Source organism: Typopeltis vanoorti, chromosome 13 (assembly GCF_054136105.1).
Source record: "Typopeltis vanoorti isolate ZY-2024b chromosome 13, IOZ_Tvanoo_1.0, whole genome shotgun sequence".
Lineage (NCBI taxonomy): Eukaryota > Metazoa > Arthropoda > Arachnida > Uropygi > Thelyphonidae > Typopeltis > Typopeltis vanoorti.
In genome coordinates this window covers 123706962-123723270 of record NC_143561.1, presented here as the reverse complement: position 1 = coordinate 123723270, position 16309 = coordinate 123706962, and the positions used below count along the sequence as shown (strand labels likewise).

The 16309-nt window shown below is 37.1% G+C and overlaps 1 protein-coding gene across 2 annotated transcripts in view; it reads left to right on the top strand.

Moving 5' to 3' along the window:
* The window catches only part of eEF1beta (elongation factor 1-beta), a 150902-nt gene that overhangs the window by 123332 nt on the left and 11261 nt on the right, over positions 1–16309 (top strand). For both annotated transcript variants that reach the window (XM_090402288.1, XM_090402289.1), the window contains one exon: positions 11779–11846. In XM_090402288.1, the coding sequence (XP_090258414.1) occupies positions 11779–11846 (68 nt within the window). The remainder of the gene's footprint in view (positions 1–11778; positions 11847–16309) is intronic.

The following is a 16309-nucleotide window of genomic DNA, read 5'->3' as shown; positions in this document are numbered from 1 at the left end:
CTGAACTGGCAAATCGGAAAGGAAATTCTTTCACCACGACAATGCCAGACTCCACACATCGTTAACAATCCGAAGTAAATTGTTACATCTTGGCTTGGATGTTTTGCAGTATCTTCCGTATTCACTGGACCTGGCACCTTCTGATAACCACTTATTCCAATCTTTGCAGAATTCTCTGAATGCGAAAACCTTCCCTAATGAGGAGGCTGTCAAAAGACATCTGGATCAGTTTTTCGCCAATAAACCTCAGGAGTTTATGAACGCAGCATAATTAAATTGGTGGACAGATGGCAAGAGGTCATTGACAAAAAGGGTCAATATATAACTGACTAGTATGTATTAATATATTATTTAATATACACATTTTATTTAAAATGTGTTTCATCGTCATCAATTCCTGACATGTACCCTCAAAGGGTGTATATGATATGATAGTACTACATGAAAAATTTACATCATTACTAAATTCCTATCTACAATTTTCTTCCAAATCAGTTTGTTACTTGTCAAGATTCCAACATTATCAGATCTTATATTTCTATCGTCTAAGGCACTTTGTACCGTATCAATCCACATATCTTGGTCTTCCTCTGGGTCGTTTTCCTGCCAGCATGGTAGGGAACATTTGTTTTGCTAATCTTTCCTCACCCATTCTGTTTAAGTGACCATACCACTTGAGATTAGCTCTTCTAATGCATTCCTGAATGCTGACTATGTCAAGTTCTTTCCTAATATCATCGTTTTTAATATGATATTGCTATTGATGTCATCTGTTCACACCTCTAATCTTTCTCAGGACTCATATCTGCAGTCTCTAGTCTTTGGTCAAGTGTTTTACTTCTGACCCAGCTCTCAGATCCATAAGTTAAAACTCATTTGAACACTGTCTTGTATACAGCTAACCTAGTGTTCCGATTAATTTCTCTCTTATTCCATATGAATTTATTCAATTGACTTTCCTACCATACCAAGCTTTGTTGATTCTGTTGTCTATTTCCATATTTAATTTACCATCTTCACTAAAAATCGTGCCTAAGTATCTGAGATGTTTTACTTGTTCCACAGGTTAGCCGTTCACAACACAGTTGACATTTTCAACAATTCTACCTATTTTCATTGTCTTTGTCTTTTTAATGCTGACCTTCATACCATACCTATTACAACAGTTATTCAATTTAGTCAGGGAATCTGCAAACTTGTAGTGGATTTATTTAGAAGTACAACATCGTCCGCATAAAGCAAAGAGCTGACATTAACATCTCCAATTTTTATATCATGTTTAATACCACTTTCCTTCATAATGCGATCCATATAGATAACGAATAACAGGGGAGATGATGTATCCTTGTCTCACACCAGATTTAACATTAAACCATCTTCCTGTACTTCCTTCAATTCTAACTGCTGACTTGCAACTCAAATAAAGACTAAGTATTGCTTTGATATAATGCCCCATTGACACCATATAACTGTAGGGTATTGAATAGCTTCTCTCATGGCACCTTGTCATATGCCTTTTCCAAATCGGGCATTATATCAAGCAATACTTAGTCTTTATTTGAGTTTCAAGTCAGCAGTTAGAATTGAAGGAAGTACGGGAAGATAGATCTCTTAAATACGCATCGTAAAGTGAAGATCTGATCCTGACAGCCTCTATTTGGCCTGAATCCAGCTTGTTCTTCACCAAGCTTTTCTTCCACAAATCTTCTCAACTGTTTCTCAAGTATACTTGCATAGATCTTACCAGGAACATTCAGTAGGGAAATACCTCTGTAATTCTCACATTCAGTTTTTTTTTTCCTTTTTATATATATTAGAGATCTACTCCAATCATCAGGAATTCATTCTTCTATCTAAGCCTTCTGAACTATGCAGTTCAACCACTGTAAGACTTTTATGCCACCATACTTAAGCATTTCTGGTCGATCTACTCCTGTTGCCTTTCCACATTTGAAGCCTTTGATGGCTTTTTCTAGTTCAAGTATGGATATGTATTCCTGACTGTATGCTTGTTGAGTGTTTTTTTACCACTGTGCTATCACTGCTTGTTTCATTTAGCAATTTTTCGAAGTAATTACTCCATACTTCAAGGATATCTTTTTCTTCTGTTTTTATGTCGCCTTTATCATCTCTAACTCCTTTTACGGCACTCTTTCCTCTAAGCTTCTTCAATAACCGCCAGAATATCTTGCCATCTTCTTGATATTTATTTTCTGTGTTCTTGCCAAAGTCCTCACATGACTTTTGTTTAGCTAGTTTTACAGTGTTTAGCTTTCTTACATTTATCTCTGTATTCTCTGAGAGCACAAGCTGACTTATTTGCCAGAAATATGCTTTCTTCTTTTCCTTCACTGCCTCTCTAACTTCCTGTGTCCACCACCTGATTTTTCTATCCTTGCAGACAACCTCACCACATACCTCTCTAACTGAATCAATCAGGGTTTTCTTCAAGGTTTGGTTACTGTCCTCAAACTCTTCAATTTTTTCTTCAATAATTTTTGCGTATTTTAATCTACAGTTCACATCTGAGAGTTTCTCAACTTTTATTCGCTTTAAAACTTTCTTTGATGTGTCATTCTTTTCATTATGAAATTCAATTTTATCCTGCTCATGACTAAATAGTGATCATTTCCAATTTCAAATCCTCTGCACACTCTGGTATCCTGCACCAAGGAGAAAACATCACTATCAACAATAACATAGTCAATGAGACTTTTCTTATTCCTTGCCTCTTCTCTCCATGTGAATTTGTGCACATTTTTATGTTGGAACATGGTATTAGTAATAACCAGTTCATGTCCTCAGCAGAAATCCAACAAGTATTTGCCATTATTATTAGCTTTGCTCTTTTCTCCAAATTTTCCAAAAATATTTTTGTATGTCTGACAATCATTTTCTACTTTGCTATTTAGATCCCCAACAAGGACCAACTCTTCCTTTTTTCATTGTGTAAGCTGCTTTCTCTAAAGCATCAAAAAATTCCTCCACTTCTACCATAGTAGAATCTTCTCCTGGACCATAGGCACAAATAAGTCTCATTGTCCAGTTCTCCATTCTGATATTTGCCCACATCACTCTACTCGAGACTGCCTTCCATTCAAGAAGATTAGCCTCGTATTTAGTGTTGAATACTATGGCTACTCCTTTTCCTTGATTTTCATTGCCTGAATATAACAATTTGTATTTATTGCTCAGAAAGATCTCATCAGATTTTGTGTTTTTTGTTTCAGTCGATCTATTATGTCGATCTGGTACTTACCTAATTCCTCAGCTAGCTCCATTTCTTTGCCATTCAGGCTTCTTATGTTGATAGTACCGATGTTTGACTCTGGCGATGTTGAGTTGGGATGTGATTTCAGATTCGTTCCAGTAGTCAACTTTTCGCTGTTCGGCCTGGTTCCCTGGCGAAAACAATGCAGGCAATGTTGCCCGATTAAACAATGTGTTTAATCGGGCAAATCGATAGTTGTCAAGAGCAAAGATTCTTGCTTTCGGATTTCCAGATAAAAATTTGCAAGTTTAGGTGATAGTGGTGAGCCCATAGCAGTTCATCCCTCCATTTTGTTGGTGTAGCTATTTTTTCCATGTAAAGTATCTTGATGTAATTGTGAATTCAAATAGATCTGGAAATTCTTGGGCTAGAAGGTCCATTATTTCATTGTATGGAATATTCATGAAGAGGGACATGATGTCAAAACTAATCATCGTATCTTAAGGTGGCAGTTTAATATCTTGTATTTTTGAGCAAAGTTCTGTGGAATTTTTTTATTGTAGAAGCTGATTTGCCAGTGACAGGACGTAGAAAGTTTGAAAGGAATCTTGAGACCTTGTAGGTTGGACTGCCTATGGAATCAACAATAGGCCTAAGTGAGCAATTACATTTGTGCAGTTTTGGTGCTCCATATATTCTGAGAGGTCTTGCATTGTTAGATTTAAGTTTTTAACAACTTCTTGGTCTATGGATGTTTATTAATCTTAGAATATATATTCCAATCACCCAAGAGTAATTCCATTTTTTGTTCATAGCATTTGGTGTTTCATTTAGTTTGTTATGTAAAGCACAAATTTAAGCCTACATTGAATGTCATCAAAGACAGGAATGGAGCATTACTAAGCAATACTCCAGTGGTGTCCTAAGAGCTCCCTGAAAATACTGGATTATATGTAGAAAAGTGCAGTTAGATTGCTTGACAACCCCTATCTCACTAATATGCTCCAGTCACTTATGTACAGGGATTCAGTCTCTTCAGCCTGCATCTTCTGTAGATACTTTTATGGTTCCTGTTCATGAGATTAGCATCCACAATTCCATTCAGTTTTGTGAATCTGTCTGAACTCATGCTGCAGCCTCACACTTCAACTCCAAACCCACAGAACAAATTTCTCTGCTGCTTCATTTATCTCTTCCACCACATGTTTCCCAAAGAATACAATCCACAGTTTTTTAAATCAAATGTGAATAAATTCCTTATTGCCTATCCATAGTACTAGAATGTTATAAGTTAACCAACCTCTCATGCATGAGTTCTCCAAAATAATATAAATTTAAGATGCCACAAAATTATATTCTTTGTTTAATCCTTTATGCAAGCTACTTCATGACTGGGCTAATTGTATATAAAGGCTAATGGCTTTGCATCACTTGCCTTAGTATCCCATAATGCAAAGCACATATCCTTACAGACACATATAATGCTATGCATTATGGGAAAGGTCACCACCCAGTTCTGTTTCACTATATAAGTGAAGTCTCCAAAAACTCAGGTGATTCCCCCAGATCACATTAAGCTCAACAAGTGCTAGTGATCTGAAGGATCGTTTTACTCAGCAGTGATTCCACTCAATGACAGGCTCACCCCCCACCACCAAGCAGATCTGCTCATATTATTATTAGAGAGGACTCAAGGGAGTCAGAGACTCATTGAGGGAGGACATATACTACACACACCAGCTATCGTACTAATTCTTGAATTCATTCACACTGCTTGCACTCAAAACATCCAATGGCAGTCCATTCCAATCATGCACCACCCTATGAGAGAAAAATCTAGCCCTCACCCCCTTCTTAGTGGCCTTCATTCTCAGCTTCCAAGGATGCCCTCTCGTACTTTCTCCACCTTCCATAAATTGAAAAATTCTATCAATTGAAATCCTGTATGACCCTTTCAGAAGTTTGTAAATCTCAATTATATCACTCCTCGCATCCAATGGCAGTCCATTCCAATCACACACCACCATATGAGAGAAAAATCTAGCCCTCACCCCCTTCTTAGCAGCCTCAGCTTCCAAGGATGCCCTCTCGTACTTTCCTTTCAGAAGTTTGTAGTCCGAAGTTAAAGAGTGATATAATCTCAATTATATCATTCTTTCTCCTGTTTGCTAGGCTCTGCAGTCTGCAAATTCTCAATCTGTCTTCATATATTCCACAATCCTGATATCATTTTTAACACTCTCCTTTGTACTCTTTCTCCAATAGATCAGAATCACAACAGAAACCAGGAGACCAGACCTGCACACAATAGTCCAGTTGGTCTTATCAAGGCCTTTAAAAGAGGCAAAATGACTTCCTTATCTTTACACGTTAACGTTCGTTTCAGCATTGCAATTATCTTTTGAGTTGTATTTGCGATCTTTGCTACATGGCCCCTAAACTTCAACTTCCAATCTATCAACACTCCAAGATCCCTGGCCTGATCAGTTTCTTCTAGCCTAATCCCACCAAAATAATATGATATTGGATAGCTAATCAAACCGAAGTGAATGATTTTACATTTACTGACATTGAACTGACACCCATTTTCTCATGCCCACAATTCCAGCCTATTCAAATCATTCTGCAAGTGTTACATATCAGCAGCGTCGTTGATTACCCTACCTATCTTTGCATCATCAGCAAATAGCTATATGTCACTTGTCAAATCGTTCCCAATAACATTAATGCACAGATTGAATAACAGTGGACCAAGCACTGATCCTTGTGGTATCTTAAATCTTGCAAGCTTACATCCCCCCCCCCACTTTTTGATATGTCAGTTAGCCATCCTCTTATTCATGCTAATATTCTAACCCAAACCCATTTTCTCCTAATTATGCAACAGTTTACCATGCTGTATTATGCTGTATCCAGTTGTGAGCTATGGAAATTTTAACAAAGGGCTCGCATCAATGAGGGGGAAAAAAAGAAAAAAAAATCCTAACTTAGCCCTTATAATACTTATATTGCGACTTTGTGGAGCTTCTGACAGATATCATAATTCCTGTAGGATATCAACCATTAATGCTAGATCTTTTAAAAATTCCAAATTGAGAAGTCAGTTTAAAAAGCCTTTATATTTATTGTTCGATGCAAAATGCTTGCATAAAGCTGGGTAATTTCTCCACAAAGCAATAGCTGTTTGTAAACTGCAAGCTGCCCGTCATGGTCCAAACACATTTACGATCTTTAAAATTTCGATACCAAGGTCTTTTGCAATGGTATTTAATTCTCGTTGATTTTTTGATGATTGATGATAAAAAGCATATAATTTATCCATAAATATTTCAAAATGATTTATTTTTTAATGTTTTTTTATCGAATCTTCTAATGATAAGTGTAAACGATAAGTGCAATGCCAAATCACAACGTTGGGATTTTTTTTTTTTTTTTTTTTTTTGAAGTTTGATTGCAACACCTGATTTGTTTCCTAACATTACACTAGCTCCATCAGAACAAAATGCAATGAGATGATTTTTTTATATAGTTATCAGAAAATCCATGTGAATTTATAGTAACATGTATACATTCCATGCTGGTATTTTTTACTTCTGCAAGATTATTAAACAAGAAGGGCTCACAAATTTGAGAAAAATTAAACAAAGGGCTTGCATGAGCCCCTTATAGCTCACCTCTGGGTGTATCCATTCCCCTTGTGTAGTTCAATGGTAACATTGTTATAGAATGTGAGCAAGTTGCTAAAACATGACCTTCCCTTAGTAAATCCATGTTATTCATTGCAAAGTAGGCATTCACTTTCAACCCATTTCTGAATGCGAATCTTAACCAATATTTCCAAAATCTTCACCACCACTCTTTAGATACTAATTGGTCGATAGTTGGATACATTGGTCTTTGCACCACCCTTGTACGATGGAATTACCATACATTCCTTCCTTTCCTGCAGAATCTTCCCTGTTCTGAGACTCATATTAAACATCCTTGTCAAAGGAATGGCCAGTTCAGCTGGACACTCTTTTAGCACACCTGCTTATATCTCATCAGTCCCTATTTCTGAATTCTTATTCAGTTTGTGCATCAGCTCTAATACCTCATCTGCATATCTTGCATTTCTTCATCTAGTGAAGAGGTAACAGTGAGCTCAATGTTGCGTACACCAGGTTGATAGCTTTTAACAAAATGGGCACTCATTAACCAAACAACCTCTTCTGCATCTGTAACCTTCATGCCATCAGGATTTAGAAGATTTATTCTTTCTTTCTTTTACTTGCAGATATTGATAGAATTCTTGTGGATTGTCTTTAGCACGCAGAGCCAATTTCTTTTCATACTCAGACTTTGCTTTCCATACAACTGTTGTGACTATTCTAGCCTGCTGCTTATAATCTTCATAATGGACATCATCCTTATGCACATTGTCATTTTCTTATGAATCTCTTGCTTAATAAGATTGCTCATCGATTTTACTCCTACTCTATTTATTCTTTAAACTCTAGGGACACATTCTGATATCGCATCATTTAAGTATCATTAAATGCTTCCCATGCACTGTCGATGTTCTTTCCATCCAGCAACCAGTCCCATTCCACTGAAATCTATACTCCTCGATTGGTCATAATTTCCTGTTTTGTAGTTCAGCATGTAACCTTTTCTGAATGGAACATTCATGAACTTAGTCACTTCCCAAGCGAGTACCACATGATCACTGTCACCAAACTGGTGGCAGAATAGTTATGTCTTTAACTCAGATACCCTTTGACACTATAATCAAATCTAACACTCTTTGCTCTCAAGTTCCTTCTGTCACATGTTGCTTGAGGAAGTTGTCCCACAACAGTTCAATAAATGCATTTTCATTCTCACGAAATTCAACAAGGTCTGTAACAACACCCCACTATGTAATTGATCTTGTTAGATTCCACCTCACATCAGGTGGTTTTCAAACTCACTGCCACATGAAATATTGTTAGTAGTAGTACTATAATCATGGGTCTCAACTCTAACTGGATTCAAGTCATCCAATATCATTAGCAGCAACTCCTCCCCCCCCCTCTTCTATCCTCTATCTGCCTAAAAATACTGTACCCATGACACTCGATACCATTTGGTAGGTCTGATTCTGATAGCTCTCACTAATACCTACAATCTGAGGTCGCAACATATTGACTAAAGCAACAATCTCTATCCCTTTGTTTCTGATACTACTAGCATTCGTGTACAAATATAATAATCTACCTTGTTTGTTCTTTTGTATTATTGTCTTGTCTGCAGTCTGCCTGACACAGTTGGACAACATGCAGATCTCTATTCGTCTCTAATGCCTTACACATGTAGACATCAACATTCCCATGACAAAGCCCATTCCTGCCATTAACACAGTTATATAACATTTGTTGCTCTGACACTCACAGTCACACTATTCCTCCCTTTATAATTTAGTTTTTCTAGACTCTTGATACCAAACATATTTGCATGTTTTATTATAGAGTCGCCATATAACTTCTTTCTTTTTACTAATAATGTCACTTACCTGATTTCCGTTCTTTTGTGAACTTGCCTGTTTCCTTGCTTTGTTGTTTCTTATTTTCCTGTTTATTTTTCTTTTTCTTCTGTTCATTTAAATGCCTCTCGACTTTTTTCAATTCCTGCATCGTCTCTCTCTGATGATCTGCTTCAACATTACATTTCTTGCCTTTTTTTGGCACCATTTTAAACGTATAGTAAATTTGAAATATCTTAATAAAAATGTGATAAAACACTAAATATACTGAACACTAATTTTCCGAGAGAAAACACAATAAAAACAGACAAAAATCACCAATTTTACAGGAGTATACCAAATTTGTCAACCAACCATAATGTATCTCAGCACAATGAACACTTCTATGCAAAAGTGCATCAGTGGAAGCAAGACCCAGAAGTGATACTAAGGTTTGCAGTAATGCAGAAGTTATATTTCCATATACAAGTAGTCAAAAGGTGTCACACCTTATTGCTAAAATACTCTGGATTAGAGATAGATTTTAAAAGATTTTTTCAGTTAGATATACTACCTGAATGTGTTTGGTATCTGGAGTCTAGAAAAATGCACCGAGCTTATTACCAAAGTAATCCTCACCGGCATGTATATGTACATTCCACACAACACTCTGAACTGCCATTCCCTAATGAAACTCTGGTTCTCCAAAAGATGTGCTAAGGTTGTAGAGATGAAACACCAGACATACCACAACTGGTGGAAATCAAGAACCTCATCCTCCTTCAAAGCTTACACCGAAGCCCATAATAGATGCAAAAAAAATAATCAACGTTTCCAAAACAGAGTTCGAAAGAGCAAAAAGCAGGAAACTAGCAGCCTGTCCAACACTATTCCCATCTCTATCACATCTACTGCCTCATCACCCACAGAAAAAGCCAATCTTCTGACCTCATACTTTGCTTCAAATGATGCATAACTGACGATGGTAAATGTCCCCCACCCATTCCAGACACCCAACATACAATGCCCCCTATATCCTTTTACCAGGATGAAATCAGAAAAATACTGTCCCAATTAGACACAAAAGTCTCCTGACATTCCCCCCATTGTTCTAAAAAATTGTACTCCAGAACTGACCCCTATCCTATGTCAGCTGTATATACTCTCCTACTCCACTGGAATCTATCCCACAAACTGGAAATGGTCTGTATTCAGCCCATTCCCAGGAAGGTTGACAAGTCACTACCATCCAATTACCGCCCTATCTCACTTACCTCAGTCCTGTCAAAGGTAATGGGAAAAAATCATCAATTCCCACCTCCTACACTATCTTGAAGGCACACCACCATGGATTCCGCCACTGCCGATCAACAGGAGATCTACTCACATTTATCACCCATCTCTGGACAAATGCTATGGAGAGGTTTGGCGAATCTCAAGTGGTTGCACTAGATATCTCCAAAGCCTTTGACCGGGTTTGGCACAAAGGCCTACAAGGCAAACTACCATCATTCGGTCTGACCCAGGACTTCTGTAGGTAGATTGCCAGTTTTCTGTCTGGATGCACACTGTGTGTGTGATGGTGGATGGCTCCCTATCCTCTCACCAACCCTGTTCCTGCTGTACATCAACGACCTACTGCAATTGACCTCCAATCCAATACACAGTTTTGCAGATGACAGCACACTACACTCCTTGCTTGCATTCGATAAGCCTTACCCTACACAGCTCTCCTCATCCTACAGAACATCAACCACCACCACCCTCAACTCTGATCTCCAATCCATCCTACAATGGGGTTCGGATAACCTCATAAATTTCAACGCCAGCAAAACCCAGTTTTGTACTATTTCCCATATCTTTTTCCCAGTATCCTTTTCTACGATACCCAAATTTCCAGACAGCCTGAGATATCGCTCCTCGGAATCACCCTCCCATCAAACCTCTCCTGGCACAAACACATCTCAAACATTGCATCCTCAGCCTCAAAAAAAAACTAGACTTTCTCTTCTGCTCAAGATGTTACTTCACCCCTGAATAGCTACTAACATTATACAAGTCACAAATCCTCCCAACTATTGAATAATGCTCCTACATATGGGGTGGGGCCCCTAAAAGCTCTTTCGAAATGCTGGACTCAATACAGAGGATGGCAATTAGACTTATCAATGATCCATCCTTTACTAACTCTACCCCCCCCCCCCCCACTTTCACACAGACGTTTGGTCCCTGCAGTAAGTATATTCTACAAATATTTCCATGGGAAATGCTCATCTGAAATAACATCAATAATTTCCCCGCTCAGTACTAAGCTCATTGGAACACGTGCAGCTGCTGCACAGCATCCCTTCACAGTACACTAGAAACAAACAGAACAAATTTCTTTTATCCCTCTTCCTTCATCCCTGCAACTGCTGTGTTTCCCAAGGAATACAATTTAAAGTCATTCAAATCAAATGTAAACAAATTCCTCCTTTCCCAACCACCACCCATACACACCACTAATGTACTATGGGTTGACCAATCAACCTCCTGTGTACGGGCCCAACATTTAAAAAAAAAATAAAATAAAATAAAAAATTAAAAAAAACCCTACAAATTAAAGATGCCAAGAAATTGTATTCTTGATTTTATCCTTTATCCAAGTGTAAGCTTATGGGATACTAAGGCAAGTGATGTGAAGTCATTAGCCTCTACATACAAGTAGCCCAGTTTTGAAGTTACTTCATGCACAAACCTTACACTTGGATAAAGGATTAAACCAAGAGTGTAATTTCTTGGTATCTTTAATATATAGTATCACAAAGATAAAAAATACTTTCAACCTCAATAATAATATGATCATTCATTTTCCATTACGGTAGTTGCCACTTTTGTTATTTTAATGTTTTGAAACCATTTACCTGTAAATACTTTTCATCTTCTTTCCATATTATGCCATTTGTTTTATGAAAATTAAACAGAAAATTCATTTATTAATTTCCTTCTCTCCTGTATTATTCAAATAGCATTTCTTATAGGTTTAAGAACTTTCTAATGCAATCATATTATAGTTTATTATTTTTGTTTGTATATTTTTCTTTAGCAAAGCTTGTTCCTTTGGCATATGGTATTCAAAAGCTTCAAATTGTGTGTGTTGTGGAAGATGAAAAGGTATGTTAATAGTTATAAAGCATTAAATGTTTAACTAAGTTCTGCCTTTAATATGGTAAAATGTTCATGTGAAACATGCTTTAGAACAAATAGTATTTCTTTAAAAGGATTCTCCAAAGTGCAAATTAGTTTCATGGATTTGCAGTCGTCAGAAATCAATTTTCCGAGCAGAAGTTACTTGGTTTTAAATTATGGTAAAAGCTGTATTTCCCATAGTCATTTAAGTGGAATGACTTATTTAGATTTAGCAGAAAACAACAAATGGGTGCACTATGGTTAGACGCTGTTTTTATGACTGGCATTAGCTACAGACTTATTGTCACTGTTTTATCATGGAATAAAAGATTGCATACTTGGTATAAATGTTGACTAACAAATCCCAAACCAAGTATTCTCATAATAAATGCTAGTAATTATTAGTAAATAACTAACGCATCTCTAAGCTATGGTATCATGATCCCCACTTGTGTAGCACATGCTTAATTAATGCACTTTTCTTAGACTTGGCTTTTTTTTTTTTTTTTTCTTGTAATTATTTAGTTAAAGCAAACACACATTTGCTTTAACTAAATAATTTGGCAAAGGTAACAGTGCATATGTATGTTGCTCAAGGAAACGAGTTCTTGAAAAACTTGTGCTCTTGTCTTGGAATGATGTGGAGGAATTGATAGTGGTTGCCAGTTCAGAAAAACATCCATAGAAATGCCTTTGAAAGTGACATAAAGCAGATATTTAATATCCCTAAGAGTGGTTGCAGTAAATCTGAGAATCGACTGCCTGTGGAAAGTTGATTCTCAAAACAATCTTTTCTCTTCTAAATTTGCTGTGATGAAGCTTGTTGATTTTCTTCCAGTTGATTCTATGAGTCATATCCAAAGCATGGCCTAATTGACAATACTCATGATTGCAGATGTATTTTTTGTGTTCTGTGCAGATGGTTGCTGATCTTCCCGTCTGTCTATAGTAGGCCAACTTCAGGAACAAAGAGAGGCGAGAACTGGACATTTGCTGATTAGATAAGGGTAGCCAGTTCGAAGTGAGGCTGAAAGCTCTGCAGAAATAAACAGCAATATTTCTGATGTGCCTTGTGGGTGTAGGGGGATGGTGATGGTATTGATAGTCTTTCTGAAAAGAAGGTTGCAGATTGTTGGAAAGATTCTTTATTTTCTGATAAAGAAACTATATCTATTTGATAGGAAGGTGTGGTGTATATGATTGAGTTCTGCAAGAAAACCCAGGAATATAGGTTAGTCGGTTAGTTTTTATGATACCTTATTGTTGTGGGTGGGATGGTTTGCAAATGCATCTGCCTGTGTGGGTTAGTTGCCTAAACTTTCCCATCGCCCCCCCCCCCCCGTTTTTCCCCTCCCCAGCTTGGGATTGCATTACCAGTAAAAAGTATCGTATTACAGCAGTATGGTGGGTAGTTTGTCAATTTTTTTCTTTACCTATAACACAATGCACTGTTTGACATTATCTTTTTGATTTTTGATGGGGTTATGTTCCAACAAATCCATCATCATCATCATCATCATCAAATTCCTGCCATGTACCCTCAAGGGGTGTACAGGATATGACAGTACTACATGAAAAAATTACATCATTACTAACTTCCTATCTACAATTTTCCTCCAAATCAGTCTGTTACTTGTCAAGACTCCAACATTATCAGATCTTATATTTCTATCATCTAAGGCACTTTGTACCGTATCAATCCACCTATATCTTGGTCTTCCTCTGGGTCGTTTTCCTGCCAACTTGGCAGAGAACACTTGTTTTGCTAATCTTTCCTCTCCCATTCTATTTAAGTGACCATACCATCTGAGATTAGCTCTGCTAACGAATTCCTGGATGCTGACAATGTCAAGTTCTTTCCTAATATCCTCGTTTTTAATATGATATTGCCATTGATGCCATCTGTTCACGCCTCTAATCTTTCTCAGGACTCTCATATCTGCGGTCTCTAGTCTTTGGTCAAGTGTTTTACTTCTGACCCAGCTCTCAGATCCATAAGTTAAAATTGGTTTCAACACAGTCTTGTATGCAGCTAATTTAGTGTTCCGACTAATTTCTTTCTTATTCCATATGAATTTATTCAATTGACTTCCCATGATACCAGCTTTGCTGATTCTGTTGTCTATTTCTATATTTAGTTTACCATCTTCACTAAAAATTGTGCCTAAGTAGCTGAAATGTTTTACTTGTTCCACAGGTTCTCCATTCACAGCACAGTTGACATTTTCAATGATTCTGCCTATTTTCATTGTCTTTGTCTTTTTATTGCTGACCTTCATACCATATCTATTACAACAGCTATTCAATTTAGTCAGAGAATCTTGCAGACTTGTAGCGGATTTATTTAGAAGTATAATATCATCCGCATAAAGCAAAGAGCTGACATTAACATCTCCAATTTTGATATCAGGTTTAATACCACATTCCTTCATAATGTGATCCATATAGATAATGAATAACAGAGGGGATAATGTACATCCTTGTCTCACACCAGATTTAACATTAAACCATCTTCCTGTACTTCCTTCAATTCTAACTGCTGACTCACAACTCAAATAAAGACTAAGTATTGCTTGATATAATGCCCCATTGACACCATATAACTGCAGCGTATTGAATAGCTTCTCTCTTGGCACCTTGTCATATGCCTTTTCCAAATCGACAAAACTTAAATACAGATCTTTGTTATATTCCCATGCTTTCTCGACTATTTGTCGTAAAGTGAAGATCTGATCCTGACAGCCTCTATTTGGCCTGAATCCAGCTTGTTCTTCACCAAGCTTTTCTTCCACAATTCTTCTCAACCGTTTCTCAAGTATACTTGCATAGATCTTGCCAGGAACACTCAGTAGGGAAATACCTCTGTAATTCTCACATTCAGTTTTATTTCCCTTTTTATATATGGGTACTATGAGAGCTCTACTCCAATCATCGGGAATTCGTCCCTCTGTCCAGGCTTTCTGAACTATGCAGTGCAGCCACTGTAAGACTCTTATACCACCATACTTCAGCATTTCTGGTCGAATATCATCTACTCCTGCTGCCTTTCCACATTTCAAGCCTTTGATGGCTTTTTCTACTTCAAGTATGGATATGTATTCCTGACTGCATGCCTGGTCAGTGTTTTTTATCACTGTGCTGTCATCACTGCTTGTTTCATTTAGCAGTTTTTCAAAGTAATTACTCCATACTTCAAGGATATCTTTTTCTCCTGTTTTCATTTCACCTTTATCATCTCTAATTCCTTTTACAGCACTCTTTCCTCCATTCCTAAGCTTCTTCAACAACCTCCAGAATATTTTGCCACCTTCTTGATATTTATTTTCTATATCCTTGCCAAAGTCCTCCCATGACTTTTGTTTAGCTAGTTTTACACAGTGTTTAGCTTTCTTACATTTGTCTCTGTATTCTGTAAGAGTAAAAGCTGACTTATTTGCCAGTAACTTTTGATATGCTTTCTTCTTTTCCTTCACTGCCTCTTTAACTTCCTGTGGCCACCAGGGAGTTCTGATTTTTTTATCCTTGCACACAACCTCACCACATGCCTCTCTGGCAGAAGCAATCAATGTTTCCTTCAGAGTTTGCCACTGAATCTCCAAGGTTTGATTCCTGTTCTCAAACTCTTTCATTTTCTTTCCAATAATATTTCTGTATTTTAGTCTACAGTTCACATCTGAGAGCTGCTCAACTTTTATTCGCTTTAAAACTTTCTTACATGTTATTCTTTTCAATATGAAATTCAATTTTATCCTGCTCAAGACTAAATAGTGATCACTTCCAATTTCAAATCCTCTGTACACTCTGGTGTCCTGCACCAGGGAGAAAACATCACTATCAACAATAACATAGTCAATGAGACTTTTCTTATTCCTAGCCTTTTCTCTCCATGTGAATTTGTGCACATTTTTATGTTGGAACATGGTGTTAGTAATAACCAGTCCATGTCCTGACAGAAATCCAACAGATATTTGCCATTATTATTAGCTTTGCTCTTTTCTCCAAATTTTCCCAAAATATTTTTGTATGTCTCACAATCATTTCCTACTCTACTATTTAGATCCCCAACAAGGACCAACTTTTCCTTTTTCATTGTGTCAGTTGCTTTTTCTAAAGCCTCAAAAAATTCCTCCACTTCTACCTTAGTAGAACCTTCTGTGGGACCATAGGCACAAATAAGTCTCATTGTCCAGTTCCCCATTCTCATATTTGCCCACATTACTCTACTTGAGACTGACTGCCATTCAAGAAGATTAGCCTCGTATTTTGTGTTTAATACTATGGCTACTCCTTCTTTTCCTTGATTGTCATTGCCTGAATATAACATTTTGTATTTATTGCTCAGAAAGATCTCACCAGTTTTGGTCTTTTTTGTTTCAGTCACCCCTATTATGTCGATCTGGTACTTATCTAATTCCTCAGCTAGCTCCATTTCTTTGCCATTCAGGCTT